The sequence below is a fragment of the Actinia tenebrosa genome, unplaced genomic scaffold, assembly GCF_029948245.1.
Source record: "Actinia tenebrosa isolate PJP-AT-01 unplaced genomic scaffold, QUT_ActTen_1.0 PGA_scaffold1__47_contigs__length_23844297, whole genome shotgun sequence".
NCBI classification, from domain to species: Eukaryota; Metazoa; Cnidaria; class Anthozoa; order Actiniaria; family Actiniidae; genus Actinia; species Actinia tenebrosa.
The window spans coordinates 18290153-18308903 of NW_028292578.1; the positions used below are offsets into that span (position 1 = coordinate 18290153).

Sequence of the window (18751 nt, forward strand, 5' to 3'; positions counted from 1 at the left end):
GCTTCATAAAGAGCATACACGAATGGTCCAGCCGCTGAAGATGTGCAGGCTCGAATTGATGACGTCACATCATTTAATTTAGCATGAAACTGGATGAAATGGATTTAGGAAAGAAAGGAACGTGTTTGATTATCAATGCAGATGATTTTGGCTATTGCAGTCAAAGAAATAGAGGAATAGTTGAGGCATTTTGCAATGGTGTTGTGTCTAGTGTGTCTCTTCTTGTTAATGGATCAAGTTCATTAGAGGCTATAGGATTTGCCTGTGAACATAATATTCCAATGGGTTTACACCTCAATTTGACTGAAGGACATCCAATAGGAAAGAATCATGAGACTTTGATTGACAGCAAAGGATATTTTAAGGGGAAGATGGGATTTAGAGATGCTCTACGCTCAGGGAAGATTAACATTGAAGAGGTACATGTGATATGAATGATTTATTAGTGGCTCATTCAAAAAATTGTTGACAGGGGGAGGGGATGGGGGACAGCCAATTTAAGATTGTGACCTAGCTTGTAACATTTCAATCATAAAAGGCTTTTTTTCTATCATTGATTGCAGTCCTATTTCATTTCCTTCAAAATAGCTGGCGACATCCTGCTACAACAATGTGGCTATGCATTCACTGATAATTATTTATTCCAAACATATAACTACACTAGTAGAATAAGAAACTAGAAAAGGATCAGTCAACACATAATTCTCATGTGCATCCATGAAGTATAACGTTGGAGGTTCCTAACAACCGCTAGACACAACATCATTTAGTACATTTTAGTTGAGTGCCTATCCACCCAACCGAAATATGGTGACCAATTTGAATATCTATTGTTCTGGACTGACTAGCCTCTCATATATGCGAGAGAGAGAAAACACTTTTATATTTTATGTTTCCATGTGAACCAAGGCTAGTCAATCCAGAACAATAGATATTCAAATTGGTCACTATATTTCGATTCTGTGTATAGTTTTGTTTTGGAAGTTTGTACATGACCTCATAGCCGGCATCTTGGTCGAATTTAACAAAATAATTGTCAATGATTTATTTTGTTACATCAACCAACATGGCAACCATGTCTTTTGTTAATTTCACTCTCTTGGAAATGATCACAAACCAGCAATGATGCAAAGTGTGTTTCTTTCAGAACAGATTAAAACTGAGATAGCAGCCCAAATAGATTGGTTCATACAAAACAATGGTTTTCATCCAACACACATTGATGGTCACCAGCATGTCCATGTGTTGCCAATGGTGTCCAAGACATTAGCCAGTGTTATGAAAGAAAACAATATATTTATGACAAGAAACCCTGCAGAATGTGTTGATAACTGTACTTGGATAGAACCAAAAAGAAAGGCATTCTATCAGTCAGTCGTACAAGATGTGGAGGTTGCATGCAAAATATTCAAAGAAGCTAAAATATGGTGAGATAAAGAAACATCAGGAATTCATTATCATTTTCTTGTTCTAATATGTTTACTGGTCATATTTAAGTTTTCCAGGACATTTCCTTGGACTTAGTACAATGGGACAGGACATGACATTAGAACGAATTCAAAATGCTTTACAACACAGTGTAAAGGATCAGGAAAATCACTTATTATCGAAACAATGGATAGAGTTTATGGTACACCCAGGATACAGAAGTATTAAGGGGACTGGAGGATGTGGTGAAGGGCCAGATGAGTTTGCCTTATCCAAGGACAGGGAACATGAGCTGAAAATCCTAACTAGTCAAGAACTTAAGAACTTTTTGAAGAGGGAAGGTATTATTTTGAAGTCATTCAACAATATCCAAACATAAATATTTTTTCTGAATCAAAAAATGAATTTTTTATTTGCAAGACAATCAATCAAGAATAAAACCAATAAACTCGATTGATTTTAGGGGTACATTTCATTATTTACCATGGTTTACATCAGTGTGCTGTCCAATCTATTTCCTGTTGTCACTGTATAGTTCAATCACTTTCACAGATTCATCAGGACATGTTTTCATTACTTTCATGGATTTCCAGTTCCAGTAATAAAAACATGTTGACTGTAATAATTGAGGCTTTGCACCATCACCTGATGTCAGCCATGACAGAAGGCAGAAACATGAATTAGTTCTGGCTTAATGAATTCAATTTTCCTGTGGAAAGCTACAATTGTTATGCCTACTGCAATGTCCAACATCATGTGACGTTGCGTCAGAACTAGGCAAAATGAATTGCAATATGTGTTGATCAACGCCACAATGTATACGTCACAGTGTATTATTCATAGTACAAAATTATTTTGAGAATTTACAGAGATAATAAATAAAACAGCAAAGTAACAAGTTAATAAAATAAGAAGAAGGAAATATTGTTGCATATTTTAAAAATATGATACTCTTTCAATAACTGTTATTAAAACTTAATTTATGTTTAAAAATAACAAGGAGAATAGAATAGGATGCTGCTTATTAATGGAAAAACAATTTCATTGGGAAATATAATTAAAATGTTATATAATAACTTACGACGACTGGTAATGAAACTAAGACAAATATAAAATCGCCAGGTAAAGTAATGATAAATGAAAATACTACAGCTAAGTACGATTAAAACATTCCCACATGCCTTTCAAATTCTAATGTTTTTCATGCATATATACTATTCCTGCTCCAAAGCGATTTGGCACAATGTTTTTCCAGAAAAACATGCAAACTACACAATTATTTATCACTATATCCTACAAAACAATATTTCTTAATCATAAGTATTAAATGTTTAGATTTTAATGCTAGTCTAAAGTTTGGCTGCAACATAGTTGGGTCGTTGAACAAACTGTTCTTCTTCTGTGGATCCACTCATTGCTGTCACTGAGCTCCGTCCACCACTTAATGCCATAGCAACGGCATCAAAGTAGCTTGTTCCAACTTCTCGTTGATGCTTGTGGGCTGTGAATCCTTTACTGGCCTGAGCAAACTCATCCTCTTGTATCTTGGTGTATGCTTTCATGCCATTGTCTTTATAATCATGTGCCAGCTTGAACATTGCATGGTTAAGGCTGTGGAAACCAGCCAGGGTAACAAATTGGAATCTGTATCCCATCTTTCCAAGTTCTTTCTGGAACACAGCAATTTCTTCATCAGATAGGTTTGCTTTCCAGTTAAATGATGGTGAGCAGTTGTATGCTAGTGGTTTTCCTGGAAATCGGGCATGGACGGCCTCAGCAAATCTTCGAGCTTCATTCAAGTTTGGCTTTCCAGTTTCACACCACAACACATCACAATAAGGTGCATAGGACAATGCACGGGCAATAGCTTGGTCAAGCCCTGCTTTAGAGCGGTAGAACCCTTCTGGGGTCCGTTCGCCAGTCAAGAATGGTCTGTCACGTGGGTCAATGTCAGATGTTACCAGAGCAGCAGCATTGGCATCTGTTCTGCCGACAATGACAAGGGGTACTCCCATGGTGTCTGATGCAAGACGAGCAGCATTAAGGGTCTTTATGAACTGCATTGTTGGGACAAGCACTTTGCCACCCATGTGTCCACACTTCTTTTCTGAGGCCAGCTGGTCTTCAAAGTGAACTCCAGATGCTCCAGCAATAATCTGGCAAAATTAACACATTTAAAGGGACCAGTCATTATTGTTGAAGGAGGGGGATAGGAGGAAGAAAAAAAATAGTCAAAAGATTGACCCAACCCAGCTCTAGTGTAAAGAAATCAGGATTTTCTTACCATTGCTTTGGTGAGTTCATAGGCATTTAAAGGGCCTCCAAATCCAGCCTCACAGTCGGCAACAATTGGGAGAAAGAAATCAACCGAGTGATCCCCTTCCATGTGGGATATTTGATCAGCACGAGTGAAGGCGTTGTTGATCCTCTGGACCAGTTTTGCTGCAGACTGAGCAGGATACAGGCTCTGGTCAGGGTAAGTTTGTGCTGCATCATTATTATCTGCCGCAACTTGCCAGCCACTCAGGTAGATGGCTCTCAGACCAGCTTTTGCCATTTGGGTTGCTTGACCACCTATTCAGTAGAAATGTAATGTATCTTAAGTTTTGTCCATATAATATATGAATGCTATTAATGTAAAGAACAAAATGGTGTTCTTCTATGAATCCTTTAACCCAAGATTTCTCCACCTTCTGTTCCTAATATTTAATCTTATCAATTCTTATTTCTTTGTCTATTTCGTTCCCCACCGAAACAAATATTCAAAATAAAAGAAATTTCTTCATGAATTTCTTTAGCTTTTTTTTTCGAAAACAAATATAATTTCGTTCTTTTATTTTACTGATCATTTCATAAGTAAATTGGAAAGATTAGAAATGTGTTTTTGGGAAATGCTTTACTTGGGTTGCGCTGCATAAAATTCTGGTTTCACCTTGTCGCGATCAAAGTCCATTATGCAATACCCGCCCTAGATTTCATCAGAAAGCAAAATTTACCATTTATCGGCGATGAAAAGACTCTTAAAACTGTTTTAAAACCTCATATACCTAGTGATTTATAAAAACATCTTTACTTTAACGTTTTAATGATTATAACTCAGACTACGGCGTAATTCCCGAATTTCGCTATCGAAAAAGAGCATTCTGCCACGTTACTGATGAGATGGCGTCGTTTTTCGTTCTCGTCTTGAAGAAGGTTCAAAAAGGCTTCTCATGGAGCGAAATCTTACTTCTTTCGGCATTCCCGATTGTTTGCACGTGGACTTTGATCCATCGTTCGATTTTCGCGCAAATCCAAGTTTTCTTGGCGACGCGGGTTTTTCCTTGTAAGAAATCGACAATCTACCATATTTGGGATCAAAGAATCTACCATATTTGGAAGATATAACTAGCTAAAAACTAGTGTGAGCTGCGTCGGTGTTTCTAATGAAACAGTAATGATGAAAAGGTAAATTATACACCGTGAAAAGATGAAAAAACTTAAAGTTTTTTCATCTTTTCACGGTGTATAATTTACCTTTTCATCATTACTGTACCATATTTGGATCTTGTTTAAAATTCACGTGGCTCCGATGTCAAGCTTCAGTTCAAAAGATTTTTCAATACAATAAAGTTTCATAGAGGAGAAAAAACGATATTTCTAACCTGTGAGCGCTCCCAAAGCATTGACATAGATATCTCCTCCTCGAGTCAGAATCTCCCAGAGCTTTTCAGATCCTCGCTTTGCGAGCGTGTATTCGATCCTCAAAGTACCGCGAAGCCTTTCTACTTGTTCCTCTGTGTAATCTCGCATTACCCCAGCCCATCGATTGTTTTTCCTGTAAATTGAAGCCATTTAAAAAAAAATCTTTCGAGAATAATGAAAAGTCTCTGTCTTCTAACTATATCTGACTCCCAAATGCCGCTTTATCTGAATGAAGTTGTAGTTACGCTTTTTGCGTCAAATGGACTTTGTACTCTTCATCAGGCAGTTGATTGGCGTATAGAAATTACTGCTATCTGATTGGTTAAGCCTCAGTATTTTTCCGACCAAGAAAGAATTTTTACATCATTTTTATGATAAAAAAATAGGCCAAACAAAATAACCAGTTTAAGCAATTTCATACAATTTTAGTTATTTTTATTACCGATTTCATTGAGAAATAGAAGTATTTCGAGGGTAAAAATGACGTCAAAGCTTTGGGGGTGTGTTGGGGGGAAGATACGTGGTCGGGTACGTGTGTGCAAAATGTCACGAACAGTATGTAAATATATCTTTTAGCGTGACTTTAAACATCACAATGTTCACGCAAGGATTTTGAAGCTTTTTGATTTAATTATTTTGCTAAGATATGATCTCGTCCTATCTCTTTGTCGTTGTATGAATCCTTAAGAGTTAAAAAAGAAGACCACCATGGTTTAATGATGCAAATATTAATAAAGCGCGTTGTTTTTCAGGATACCAACCATTGTACTCGATTTGGACTTTGAGCCCTGACGTCACTCTTCGACACCGCTTCATATTTTTGGCGCAATGTTTTCGCTTTTTATTCGGTCCCAAGTATCTTCTTTGTTGAGAGTAGTGAAAAGGTCAAGGACGGTCGCTCACACACTGTCAATTCTGGATATCGCTAGTTGAGCGACCACAACCCACAAAGGAGCAAAAACTATGACTTATGGAATCACTCTAACACAGAAAAACAAAAAAAACGAACAAACAAAAAGACCTACTCTCTATTTAGAGAATGTATATATAGAATATATATTTATACTCTCTATATTGATGTTCAAAAAAGAATTTTACTGATGTCGGGCCGTCATCCTCAGCCACCCCTCCCCCCCAAAAAATGCAGCCCTCCCCCCACCCCCTTACACTCCCCCACCCCCTTACAATCCCCAACCCCCTTACACTCCCCCATGAAAGACATATTCTTGGACTTTGGTCTGGATCACACGACAACGAGGTTCCCTCATAAAGGAACGAACTACTATTATAGGACAACATTATTTGCGTCCGTTGTACGTGGATCAACTCTACGTGTCATTAATACAGGTAAAGTCAACTCACTGTATCTTTTGTCATATTATTTCAGTCTTTTTCTCTCAACTGCAAAGAGGACATTGAATTTGATTGTAAGATCTTGCATGCTCCCCTTTAGACGGCATGCGGTCAGTCTGCCGGGCTGTCAGATCTGCACGCAACGAGAACAAGTCTATTCAATTAAAGTAATATCGTAATAAAAAGATAAAAACAGTGAAGCAGCAGGCCTCTCGCTGTTACTTAATGAGATTAGATTTGCCTATATTGTGTAGCTTAAAAGCTAAAGCGTTAGATAGATGTTGTAAGTAATTTGATCATAGCTAGCTTTACATGTAAGCGTAAATTGTCAGCCATGTATACCACAAAGCTTAATTTAGTATAATTATTTTTAATAGCCCGCCAGGTCAAGAGTCAAAATGAACTTCCCTAAAGGTCAGTATTAGAGTGCATTTTATATATCCGTGAAACACTAGCTAAGGGACCATTCATTATTTATGCCAGGGAGGGGGCTGGCAAGAATTGGGAGGGGGTCACGATAAATTCAGAGGACTCAAGAGGGGGGTCAGCAGAAATATGGCAGCAAATTTGAGGGGTCATCTAGTTTTTGTTGTCAGCATAATATTAATAAAAAAGTTTAGTAAAAGGAAACAATCACTTTCTTTAGTAGAAATCTTAACTATATTAGCTTATACTAAGTACACATAAATACAATTTTTAATCAGTAGTAAATCATAAATCAATAGTATAAGCTCAGTCTTAAATACTTCTGACTGTTCGTATGCCGGCATAGAATGGTTAGAAATATAAAAATTGTTCATTGTATCTTGATTGCGACGGCCGAATATTTCGTCTAGATCGACGTGGAATAACGTCGATAACTTGCTGAAAGCCTTCCTCATCGTTGCTATTGCTTTCTATAGAGTCCTCACTACTTTGATATGCAATCACAAGGTCATCCTCATCACTGTCACTCTCTTCACTACTGCTTCTTGATGATTCAGCGTCTTTGGGATCTTTCTCAGGCAGAGTACCAGTGTGATTGTCTAGTCCTACTCCTCCGGCACTGCAGACGTGTGCTAAAACCCTTTGAACTTTATCGGGTTTTTTCCCTCTAAGTGAGAGATTAAAGTGCTTTAAATATTTTTCTAGCTCTTTGACTTTTAATTTTTGGATTGCCCCAGTCTTAACAAGAACGTCCCAATCATATTCCTCAAAATGCTTCTGCTCCCTCTTCTGACGCTGCTCTTTCCTGTCATTTTCTCGGATATTCTTTGTTCTTGCTAAAGTAGCTAGATGAAGTAAATAATCCTCTACTAATTGCTTTTCCACAATATATTTGCTAGAAAACAGCGATATTGCTTCTTCGTCACCAAGTTTTAATGTGCCATCCTTGAATGCTGCTTTGATGTTGTGCCTAGGTTGCCAGTCATCTGGAGGGCAAGATTCATCATCATGATCGTTATTACCATAAGAGTCGAACACATCTTTGTAGTGAAACGTAGGTAATTTGGATGTGTCTGGCACTGGTCTAGGAATGCGACGCATTGTAGGACTAATCCATTCTCTTTCCTTGCATTCTTTACATGGTTCTCCATCAGAAGAAGTTTTTGAACAGTCACCTTTGAGAAACTCAAGGTAGAGTTCACCTTGCTGGTAATGTTTGTCGCGAAAATCAATTATTTTCTTAATGTACGCAGCACCTGGTACTTCCTTTTTCTGCTCATTACTCTTTGAAGAATATTCTTTTAAAAAAGCTTGGTTGAAAAATAACCCCTCTTCTTCAAACAGGCAAAGAAAATTAAGCAGAACAAGAAAAAAGCAGAAAGAAGAAAGGCAAAGCGGCTAGAAAACTCCATATTATTTTTGAAGTCAAAACTTATTAAAGCGAATTCATTAGACAAGTTAGATGACTGCATCACAAAGGATATGCTGCAGATTGAACAATTAGAGACATTAAGAAGAGATAGACACCAAAAAGCATTAACTAAGTTACTTGAAAATTATAATTGGCATGCTGATGCAAGGAAGTGTGTTATGGTTAAGCTTACTGAGTGGGCTTTGATAGACAAAGAAAAAGAGTCAAAAGAAGAAGAGGAGGAAGAAGAAGATGAGCTTGAGGAAGACAAGGAGGAGCTTGAGGAAGAGGAGGATGAGCTTGAGGAAGAAGAAGGAGGAGCTTGAGGAAGAGGAGGATCTTGGAGAAGAGAAAGGAGTTTTATTTGTTACTAAATCAATTCATTTCATTTGTTATTTAAAAGAACTGTTGATTGAGCTATTTAAATAGAAGAATGTTGATGAAAACTTGTACTGTAGTTAATATTTAATATTTAAGGGAAGGAGGGGGGCTATGTAGATTTCCAATAACCTCTGTAGGGGTCACGAGCTTTTTTCATTACACTATATTGGGGCTGGGAATTTTTTTTTTTATTATTTCAAAATATTGCCAGCCCCCTCCCTGGCATAAATAATGAATGGTCCCTAAACAGTACAAAATAGCAGCAATGAAAAAACAACAACCTTGTCCAGATTTTTAAGATTGGCTTTCTTTTAGCTGGGGAAAGGAAATTCTTTTTAGGTTGAGGGAGCCTGCTTGAAAAGTTGAAGCCTCAACTTGGTATATTTCCCTACACCCTCCCCCCTCAAAAAAAATTAACTGACTCTTTGGATCACAGGTGTAGAGGTGGTTGGAGAGATTAAACAAGAGTACCTGCAGATCCTCACATATGAAGCTTTGGAATTTCTTGCCGACCTTCACCGCCGCTTCAACTATGTCAGGAAACAAGTCCTCCAGAAGCGTATGGAGATCCAACAAGTCATCAATTCTGGGAAGAATATTTGCTACCCTGAGGAAAACCATGACAATAACTGGAAGGTTGCTTCAGTTCCGCATGATCTTCAAATGCGACATGTAGAAATCACTGGTCCAACTGACTGTAAAATGGTCATTAATGCTCTGAACAGTGGAGCTGATGTATTTATGGCAGACTTTGAAGATTCACTTTCACCAACATGGAAGAACATCATGGAAGGGCAGTTAAATTTACTTGCAGCAAACAAGAAGACAATTACTTTTGAGAACCCAGATGGTAAGTTAGCACCTTTTTGACCGAAAAAGTTCAGTACAGCATGTACCTGGCAAATCCTTTCATCATACCTATATACAATTTCAAGAGCGTTTCTATTTTTGAAAATAATGTGGTTTTCTACATTGAAAAATTATTAGCTCATTTCCAAACCCCAATGTGGAGAGTTAGGTCAAGCATTTGTCTTTTATACTTTTCAAGTTTAGACCTGAGTGTAAATTCACCCAACTCCATTCCCTGCCCATTGATACACACAGACAATCACAACTACCATGATGAGAGTCGAGGGGGAAAAGAGAGTAATAAAGACTGGACAAGTTTCAATATTTTTGTTCTGATTACCCACATAAAACAATAAATGAGATTGCTGACAATATGACTATTCGATTATTTTTTTAGGAACTTTTCGCAAGCTCAAAGACAAAACAGCAACCTTAGTTGTCAGGACCCGTGGTTGGCATCTAGAGGAACGTCACATTATCTGCGATGGAGAGCCAGTAGCTGGTGCTCTAGTGGACTTTGGGCTATACTTCTTCCATAATCTGGCAATCCGACTTGCTCAAGACACAGCACCATACTTCTATCTTCCTAAAATGGAAACACATCTGGAGACAAGATTGTGGAATGATGTGTTTAAGGCATCACAGGACTACTTAAGAGTACCTCAAGGTAAAAGTGGTTCAAATACTTCTAATGCTCTTTTTGGTCTAATAATTCTTGGATAATTTCTAATTGAAACTTTCCTCAACTAGCTAAGCTTGTAGTTTGTTAGCGAGGATTGAGGTTAGGTTTTAGGCTCACCTACATGAAGAAATATTTGAGTATTTACGTAGCCTTGTTTATTTTTATAGGCACAATTCGTGCTACAGTAATGATAGAAACCTTAATGGCTGCTGTGAACATGGAGGAAATGATGTATGAGATTCGGGAACACTGTTGCGGCCTTAATGCTGGCCGATGGGATTATATCTTTAGTATCATCAAGAGACTTCAGATGAAATCAGAAGCTGTATTACCCGACAGGAAACAGGTATTATTACAACAGATTCATTACAACTTTGACTAATTCAATTTTTATTTACATCTCCTTCATTCTTTAAAGTGCACATGAACCCTTCGACAATACTTTCAGTACTGATTCTGCATAAAGTAAATAGTTGATTGGTAAAATATTTCTTGATTTGAGTGATGCGTCTTTAAGTTATGAAGGTTTATACTTCCAATATGTTAATGATGATGACGTCAGGTAAGGTATTTGAGTGTTTTTGTTGTAACTAGTAATACTAAATGCTGGCCATTTTGAAAATAAAAATTGTAAATAGCTTTCATGTAAACCATGAGTAAAATAATGATGCTTTTTAAATACTGTTTCTATGAACCAGTTCGATTTTGTATATTTGATTAAGCCTTAATAGACGTCACACTCATTAGCATATTGGAAGTATAAACCTTCATAACTTAGAAACGCATCACTCAAATCAAGAAATATTTGACCATTCAACTATTTACTTCGTGTAGAATCAGTACTGAAAGTATTGTCGAAGGGTTCATGTGCACTTTAAATCTCTCTCAAAATATAGTCTTGCTTTCTGGAGAAATAGTTGGGGCATGTGCTTCTATGAGAGCATACAGCATATACTAGTATGTGTGTTTTCTTTTTAATTTGCCATTCATCAATCATGTTCAAAAGAAGGATTATTTTAATTATTAGTAAAAGGAAAATTTAAAAAAAACTTAGCTACTGTGCATGTGCTGTGTGCAGTGTTATATAGCATTTGGGGCAGAACACTTGAGAAGTGTTGAGAAGCACTCTGTCACATGTCATGCTTCTATAAACCTAGCTGAAATCCTCACCACTATACATATGCTTCAGTCTAACTTTCATTGTATTTTCAAAGGTCTCCATGACAGTACCCTTCATGCGTGCCTACACCGAACGTCTTGTCAGAATCTGCCACTTACATGGTGCCCATGCAATGGGAGGAATGTCTGCATTCATACCCAGCCGAAAAAATGAAGAAATTAACAAAATTGCGATAGAGAAAATCACCCAGGACAAGGAACGCGAGGTTGCTGATGGTTTTGATGGCACTTGGGTGGCACATCCAGATTTGGTCAAAGTAGCAAAGGACATTTTTATGAAAGGAATGCAGGGTTCCTGCCATCAAAAGCACCGGCTGCGTGAAGACGTCAAAGTTAAAGTGGAGGACCTGGTCACTATTAACGTTCCAGGAGGAAAGATAACAGAAGAGGGGGCACGTGTTAATATTTCAGTAGCTCTACAATACCTCAACAGCTGGCTTTTGGTAAGTGTTATTTAACATTTGTTTTACTATGGGGGAGGTTATTAGTACCCTAAAAATTTATTTAAAAACCTTGAATGAAGGGTGGGAGACCCAACAAACTTTACTCACATAATTTTAAGTCATGGAATATAACAGAGACCCTAGTGGTGAGATGTAAGTGCACTTACCCCACACCTACCTATTAAGCTTTGGCTGTGTATCACAGGGTGGGACGATCACAACTGAGTCATTCTCAAACAATACAAGGTGAAACCCCAACAAAGATGAAATTAGAATTTAGAAGTTGATTTTTGAGGAGGGAGGAAAACCCTGAGAAAACCCCTAGAAGCACCTGTAGGAGAAAACTAACAAACAACTTACATATGGAGCCTGGGTTGAATTGGTGAGAGATGGCATTAGGTGTGCACACTACCCATGCTACTCCTTGGTGCCAGAGATCCTCTCAGCTGCTTGCCATGAAAACAATCTTTAAGCCCTAGGTCCCTTTGAATTCACTCTATTTTACTCATTATGCAATGTAGAGGAGCAAAAAACCATTCGTCTGGGTCATATCATTATAATAAAAATTTCTTTTTAAAAGTGGGAGAAGGGGAATAACTTATTTTTAGGTTGATAACCAATTTTAAAAGATTATTCTTTTAAATTTTATACAGGGTGTTGGAGCAGTTGCCATAAACAATTTGATGGAAGATGCTGCTACTTCAGAAATCTCTCGTGCACAACTATGGCAATGGCGTAAACATGGGTGTTTCATTGATGACAAACAACTTTCTTCTGATCTTTTCAAAGTTCTTCTTGGAGAAGAGTTGAACAAGCTTGGTGGCCCCTCTAAAGGCCGTCTTGCACAAGCCGCACAACTTTTAGAGAAGATGGTGCTAAGTGATGTCATGGAGGAATTTTTGACCATCCCAGCGTATGATCTCCTGTGCAATCCATCAGCAAAACTTTGATGACATTGTACTGTCGTTGAAGATAGGCCTTGATGATAAAAATTAATGAACTATAAGCTTTTTGTTAATAACAAATTTGTTTTGTGGTTGTCACAGTGAATTTGTACAATAAAGGTTAAGGATAACACTGCTGTTTGTTTACTGGTATGACAGCTTCAATAAATAAAAATTTCAAAAGTGGTTGAATCTGAGATGCATTCATTTTATTCTTGAGGGTGAAAGAATCAAGCCTAGTTTAGACTTGAAAGGAGACACTGAAATAAAGTTATGAAATGAGAAAAATGCATAGGGTATGTACCGGCAACCAATAGGCATGTATTGCAATATTGGACCCTAAGTACAGGCTCCACTCATATGGAAGGGGAGGGGGGATCCTATGCCAAAATATATTCGTATCCTGTCCATACTAATGAGAAAAGTTAATGAGGCCAACACCACTACATTGCCTCATTAACTTTTGATTGGCTCCCAAGGCAATAATTATTGTTATCTTGATACATTAAATAGTAAAGAAAAACTGTGCACAAACTTTATGAAATTCTTAGCAATCTTAATACTAAAAACAGTTTTAAAGATCTTTATTTGTCCTGAAATAGTTTTTACAAGAAAATGACTAAATTGCAGCCATTGCTGCATTTGTTCTATGAATATGGTAAGCTATTAATATATATCATCATATAAATATTTATTAATACGTATTAAAATTATATATTATTTAAAATTTTATAACCTTTCAGGAATGGTTCTTATGTGGCAGTCATGTTGACTTGAACAATTGATTGCTCCACGCATAGCTTTGCATTCAAGTTCTTGAGAGAAAAATATGCAAGTTGAACAAAGGTTTTATTCTCAGGAAAATTAACATGGTTGCCATGAGTTTAAGGCCCAACATACATATCATTTCCTGATCTAAAGTGTACTTTTGGGAATATTTAGTCGTTACTCAACTCTTGTAATAGATTATATTTTATAATAAAGCTAGTTGAGTCTACGAAGAATATGAAGAAAAGTGATGACCTGCACTGGCAAATTGTCAGATTTTAAATCTCCAGTCAATGTTTTTTTGGAATAGGTGTATATCTAAATAAGTGTGAAACAATAATAGGCTTGGTTAAGCACATCATGATCAACCAGTACTCTACGTAGAGTTGGGCCCTTGAATGCTCCAACAATAATTATTGAAACAAGATCTAGATTGAGTTGCACTATGAAATATGACTTATGCAAAGCAGTCTAACTTCATTACTAATCTTACTGTATAAACAGCTACAACCTTAATAATTCATGGTTGTGACTCAAACAATAGTGAGCCAATCACCACAGCAACAGTTTCCATATAGAATCAAGGAAACTAAGTTTAAATACTCTTCTTCCAAGCAAACTACAAAGTTTTCAAGAATTAATGTTTTTGTATTCATAGGTCAGTAACAACTTAGAAAAGGAAAATATTTCCACTCCAAATCTTTAAAAAAATGTTCCGCTTACCATAAATTATCGAACTCATTGAGCTGGTAACTAAAATATAAGGGGAGTAGCAGAAGCAATTTTAACAACAGCTAAGAGCTGATTATGACCAACTGATGGGGTTGATGATAAGAAAAGAATGTAAAAATAAAGAAAATATTCACAACCAGAGAAGATTTTGTATGACTGGAAAAAAGTATGTTGCACCACATCTAGTATCCATATGCAACTAATCATGCAGCTAGCCATTGTGTTCCTCATAAGCTTCATGGTCTGTGGCATTCTCGGTATTTACAAATAATATGTCACTATCAGTACCAAAGCAATGCCAAGCCTGTTCAAATGATCTGAAGGACACACAGCAAAGCTCAATATTATATGATGGATTCTTGTAATAGAAGCATTTCTTTTCCAAGTCATATCCACAGATGACAATATAATGTCCCATGTATCTATCGTATTCATTGCAACTCCCACAGTATCGATGCATTAAGTATCTCAATTGATTAAGAGACCGTCCACACCAGTTGCAATTAAGGGACAAATTGTTAATAAGTACAATTGCGACACATCCCTTGTTCAGATGCACACAAATTTCATCAAGAGTAATAGTTCTGCAAATACGAATCAAAGAATTCTTATTAGTCAAATACAACTATTGGGCTATCGTCAATGCTGCATTCTGATTGGATGAGCTACTATTAGACTATGAACCAGATTCTAGTAGTGAAAAGCTGTGGTAAAAAATATTAATTATTAAAAATTATTAAAAAACAAAGCATCAAATTTGACTTTAATTTAAGACTTGTTTGCATCTACATATTTGACTGATTAGTTGGATTTGACTAAAGCAATTGGCAATTTCAATAAGGTTACAATTTTAATAAAATTTTCAAAGTAGAGTGCAAACAATCCGTGAAACACTAATTACTAAATAGTACGAAATAGTGCTAATTAAACAATAGAAAACAATGGAATTTGCATGAAATTGTGCTATTTAGTATTACTAAAGTTTCACAGTTATATTGTTTGCACTCTATCATGTTTTTTTTTAATATTTAAGATTTAAGTGGTTGGATGATTTTAGTATAATTTTAAACTTGAATATAGAATTTATCGCATTGTGATTGGTCAAGCAACCAGTGAATCTGAGACAATTAAATCACTGCTCTAGTGTTCTTCATGAGGTTTATTCCCAAAGTTTGCCAGAGTGGAGATAATGCCGAAACATTCTATTTTTTAAATCATTAATTTCATCTTTACTCTGATATTCAAGTCTAAAATTATACTAAAACAATTATTATTCCCCTCAGGCTCAGTGATTTTGGTGATATTTAACCTCTCCAGTTGACATCGCCGGTTGAAGACTCATGGCTCAGTAAATAGCGACATTCTTATTCAAGCATTTCGAACATAAACAAACGATATGCTTGAACAAAAATGGTAGTATTTCACAGATAATCATTTTGCCTTCAGCGAATATTTAAATATGAATAAAAACAACATGATGGAAAAAATTGGAAAAGATAATAAAAAAGTGCATGAGCACCAAAGTAGCAATAGGAATGAGTAGGGCAATGGATTGCAGTTGTCCTGATCCAAAATCCTACATTCCTTTTTGTCTTGGCCATGTTTTACGACCACCATGCAAATACGTGTAGGACATCACGCACACAAACTTAACGATATACGAGCTAACTAAATTAATGGTTCACCTTTTTTCAACTTTGATATCAAGGTCTGTCGCACTGGAAAACAGACGATTAACCCGAACTTCGTCCATGTCAAATGTATCCTGATAGAAAGGATTGTCCTGATATCCCAAATCTACTCCAAGAGTTTCGGTATAAAATATGTAATCCGCCTTGTAATAAGTCAAAATATTAGCAATATCGATGGTCCAAACGCTTGTACCAAATCCTTGTTGTTCGCAAACAACTTCGAAATCCGCATCGCTAAACGAATCGGGGAAAAGCCTTTTTAGGACCATTTGAACACAGGCTAGTCCACAATCCCAGTTATATTTTTGTCGCACATGAGGAATGTTTGTCTGAAGCCGTAACATTCAGAGGAAAGAAGGAATCCTATCTCTTAAACAAGGGCGAAAATACTCGAAATACTAGTACGTACACGAAGTACAAGAAGTGCAGACCTAAGCTTTCGGGTTCGGTTCATTAGTTTGAGGTTTATGAAGAATCTGGTAATCAATCAAAATTCCGGGACGTCAAAATGCCTCTATTTTCGGATTTATGAAGTAATCGAAACCAAAATTAAACATCTCACTAAAAATGACGCATAAGAATGAAAAATTCTTGTAACAAAAATTAAATAGGATAAATTTTCGTTATGAAATATAAATAATAAAAATAAAATAAAATTTTGATCTAAAATTTAATTCTTATAACATTACTTGATAGACTCGAAAGGAGGGATAAAACCTGTTTTAAACTTGTTGTAAACTTGTTGTAAACCTGTTTGACGGCCAATGGCCGATCCACAGACCAAATTAGCACAGGGAACCCATTTTAGAAAAACGCAACAGACAAAAAAAGTAAATACAAATCGAGTAAACTTGAATATTTTTTGTATTTTGCAAACGACATTCTACTAGATAATGTAAAGATAGAAGGATAATAATATGAGAGTTTGCTTTATTTGTAATTTCCTCAATAAAGATCGTCATTCCTCTATACATTTCCTCCTGTTTTAAACGATACGACTTAGAATAATATACTGGATTAAAAAAAAAAGGTTTTGCCACTAATATAACAAAAACACACAAAAGAAGTCGCATTTTTCTAACTTCTCTTTCTTGTTCCCAGACCTATGAGTAGGGTCTGGGAACGAGAATGCATGCTGTTTTTCACGCTGGCCTGGTTACTCTGTAAGACGCTTTGAAGGAATACGTTTGCAGAACGACTTCGGGAACGTTTCGCTGAAGTAGTGTGGACTTTACAATCTTTTCCATCGCCGTCCGGGAATACTATCTATGCTTCTATTACTGTAATTATTCGTTGAAAGGGTTATCAAACTATACGCAGAAATGTCTATTGGAGTTCCAATCAAGATTTTACACGAAGCAGAGGGACACGTTATAACTTTAGAAACTCTCAATGGAGAAGTATACAGAGGCAAACTTATTGAGGCTGAAGATAACATGAACTGTCAATTGTCGAACATTACTGTTACAACGAGAGATGGAAAAGTATCGTTACTGGAGCAAGTATTTATTCGCGGTAGTAAAATTCGATTTCTGATCTTACCAGATATGTTAAAAAATGCGCCCATGTTTAAGAAAATGACACAAAAAGGATCCAGTGGTACTGGAGCGGCAGGACGAGGAAAATCAGCTATATTAAGAGCACAAGGTATGTAAAATGATTCTTAAGATCATGTTTTGATCAATGCAGTGTGATACAACATGTGGTCTGAGAGTTGTATGCATAGATTTGAATGCAGTGGGTAATGTTAGAATGATGACTCCAGTAAATAAGGGACAAACAAAATTTATAGTTACATAGAGAAGATTTGACCAATTAAAGTGGAAAATTTGGAAAAATCAATTGGATTGGGGGGGAGTTGTGGTGGGGAAAGAGTTGATTGCTGTGTAGTATTGAGCACTTCATGATTGTAACAGTTTCATACATGATGATAAAAATAACCACCTTACTGAAGGTTACGTGATTGATAACCACATGCACTACCATCTGACACTGAAACTGTTACAATGAAGATAATGTCAAAATGTCTTTTGATCCATAGTCTTTCGTACCTGACTTTTTAAATTATTCTATTGCAGCTGCTGCAAGAGGGCGAGGTGGCAGAGGAGGTGGTCCTCCAGGAAGAGGAGGCAATGTTTTCCAGCGAAGAAAGTAGATCAATCTATAACCAGCATGTTTTATTTGATAGCATCATATACTTAGAAGCGAGGAAGAAGTAGTTGGGTGTTGCACCGATTTTTGAGGAGTTTGTTGTAAATATTACATGATGTCAATGTTGTCTTATCTTTTACTCTGTAAAATACTAATTCAAATTGAAATAAAATTGTAAAGTTTCTACATTTAGTTATTTCATTAATTTCAATCAACTATGGTTTGTCTAAAACTTGGGTAAAAGAACTTATAATAATTTGAAAAAAAACAAACATATTAAACCAAAATGAAAGAGGAAAACAGATTATTGCAACCTAGGAAAGTGTGCTGTATAAATAAGTTTATATAAATATGAATTTGTTTCTTTTTTATAGTTGGGCAAAAATTGCTTCTCCAGGAATCTGCTATTTTAAATGTTCTTTTTCCCTCCTCTTGGGGACTGGAAATATCTTAATACTGAGCTGATGACTGGAGATGATGAGATAAGACACTGAAGGAAGATTGGCTTGGAGGGTATATGCTAAGAATGAACGATGAAAATTCTGAAGGGGGACGAAATAAAGTGGGCATTTTCAAAGGAGGGAAGGGCAAAGACTAAGTGTAATGAAATAAAGGAAGACAGTTGTTCT

The 18751-nt window shown here is 36.4% G+C and overlaps 5 protein-coding genes and 1 long non-coding RNA gene across 7 annotated transcripts; 4 read left to right on the plus strand and 2 right to left on the minus strand.

Annotated features, from left to right (window-relative positions):
- Positions 1 to 62: 62 nt before the first annotated feature.
- Positions 63 to 1885, plus strand: LOC116307234 (carbohydrate deacetylase-like). The gene is made up of 3 exons (XM_089033082.1): positions 63 to 419; positions 1153 to 1427; positions 1498 to 1885. The coding sequence occupies exons 1-3, from the start codon at positions 84 to 86 to the stop codon at positions 1805 to 1807; spliced, it is 921 nt and encodes a 306-aa protein (XP_088889208.1). The 5' UTR covers positions 63 to 83; the 3' UTR covers positions 1808 to 1885.
- On the minus strand, positions 1822 to 5353 carry LOC116307227 (uncharacterized). The gene is made up of 3 exons (XM_031717385.2): positions 5073 to 5353; positions 3713 to 4002; positions 1822 to 3584 (listed from the first exon to the last, which is right to left on the minus strand). Exons 1-3 carry the CDS (start codon positions 5260 to 5262, stop codon positions 2778 to 2780), a joined length of 1287 nt encoding a protein of 428 aa, XP_031573245.1. The 5' UTR covers positions 5263 to 5353; the 3' UTR covers positions 1822 to 2777.
- Positions 5354 to 6335: 982 nt separating this feature from the next.
- Positions 6336 to 12972, plus strand: LOC116307235 (malate synthase-like). Its single transcript, XM_031717395.2, has 7 exons — positions 6336 to 6459; positions 6843 to 6879; positions 9120 to 9533; positions 9930 to 10199; positions 10382 to 10560; positions 11429 to 11836; positions 12490 to 12972. The coding sequence occupies exons 2-7, from the start codon at positions 6864 to 6866 to the stop codon at positions 12784 to 12786; spliced, it is 1584 nt and encodes a 527-aa protein (XP_031573255.2). The 5' UTR covers positions 6336 to 6459; positions 6843 to 6863; the 3' UTR covers positions 12787 to 12972.
- On the plus strand, positions 7795 to 8670 carry LOC148910018 (uncharacterized). 2 transcript variants are annotated; one of them, XR_016120281.1, is made up of 3 exons: positions 7795 to 7949; positions 8046 to 8082; positions 8236 to 8670. It is a non-coding gene; the product is annotated as an uncharacterized LOC148910018 (long non-coding RNA). The 2 variants fall into 2 exon arrangements; XR_016120280.1 differs by having other exon boundaries at positions 7795 to 8082.
- A 375-nt stretch (positions 12973 to 13347) lies between the features above and the next one.
- Positions 13348 to 16447, minus strand: LOC116307216 (protein GUCD1). The gene is made up of 2 exons (XM_031717370.1): positions 15966 to 16447; positions 13348 to 14864 (listed from the first exon to the last, which is right to left on the minus strand). Exons 1-2 carry the CDS (start codon positions 16313 to 16315, stop codon positions 14492 to 14494), a joined length of 723 nt encoding a protein of 240 aa, XP_031573230.1. The 5' UTR covers positions 16316 to 16447; the 3' UTR covers positions 13348 to 14491.
- Positions 16448 to 17144: 697 nt separating this feature from the next.
- LOC116307217 (small nuclear ribonucleoprotein Sm D3) lies at positions 17145 to 18308 on the plus strand. The gene is made up of 2 exons (XM_031717373.2): positions 17145 to 17618; positions 18050 to 18308. The coding sequence occupies exons 1-2, from the start codon at positions 17294 to 17296 to the stop codon at positions 18124 to 18126; spliced, it is 402 nt and encodes a 133-aa protein (XP_031573233.1). The 5' UTR covers positions 17145 to 17293; the 3' UTR covers positions 18127 to 18308.
- Positions 18309 to 18751: the final 443 nt, after the last annotated feature.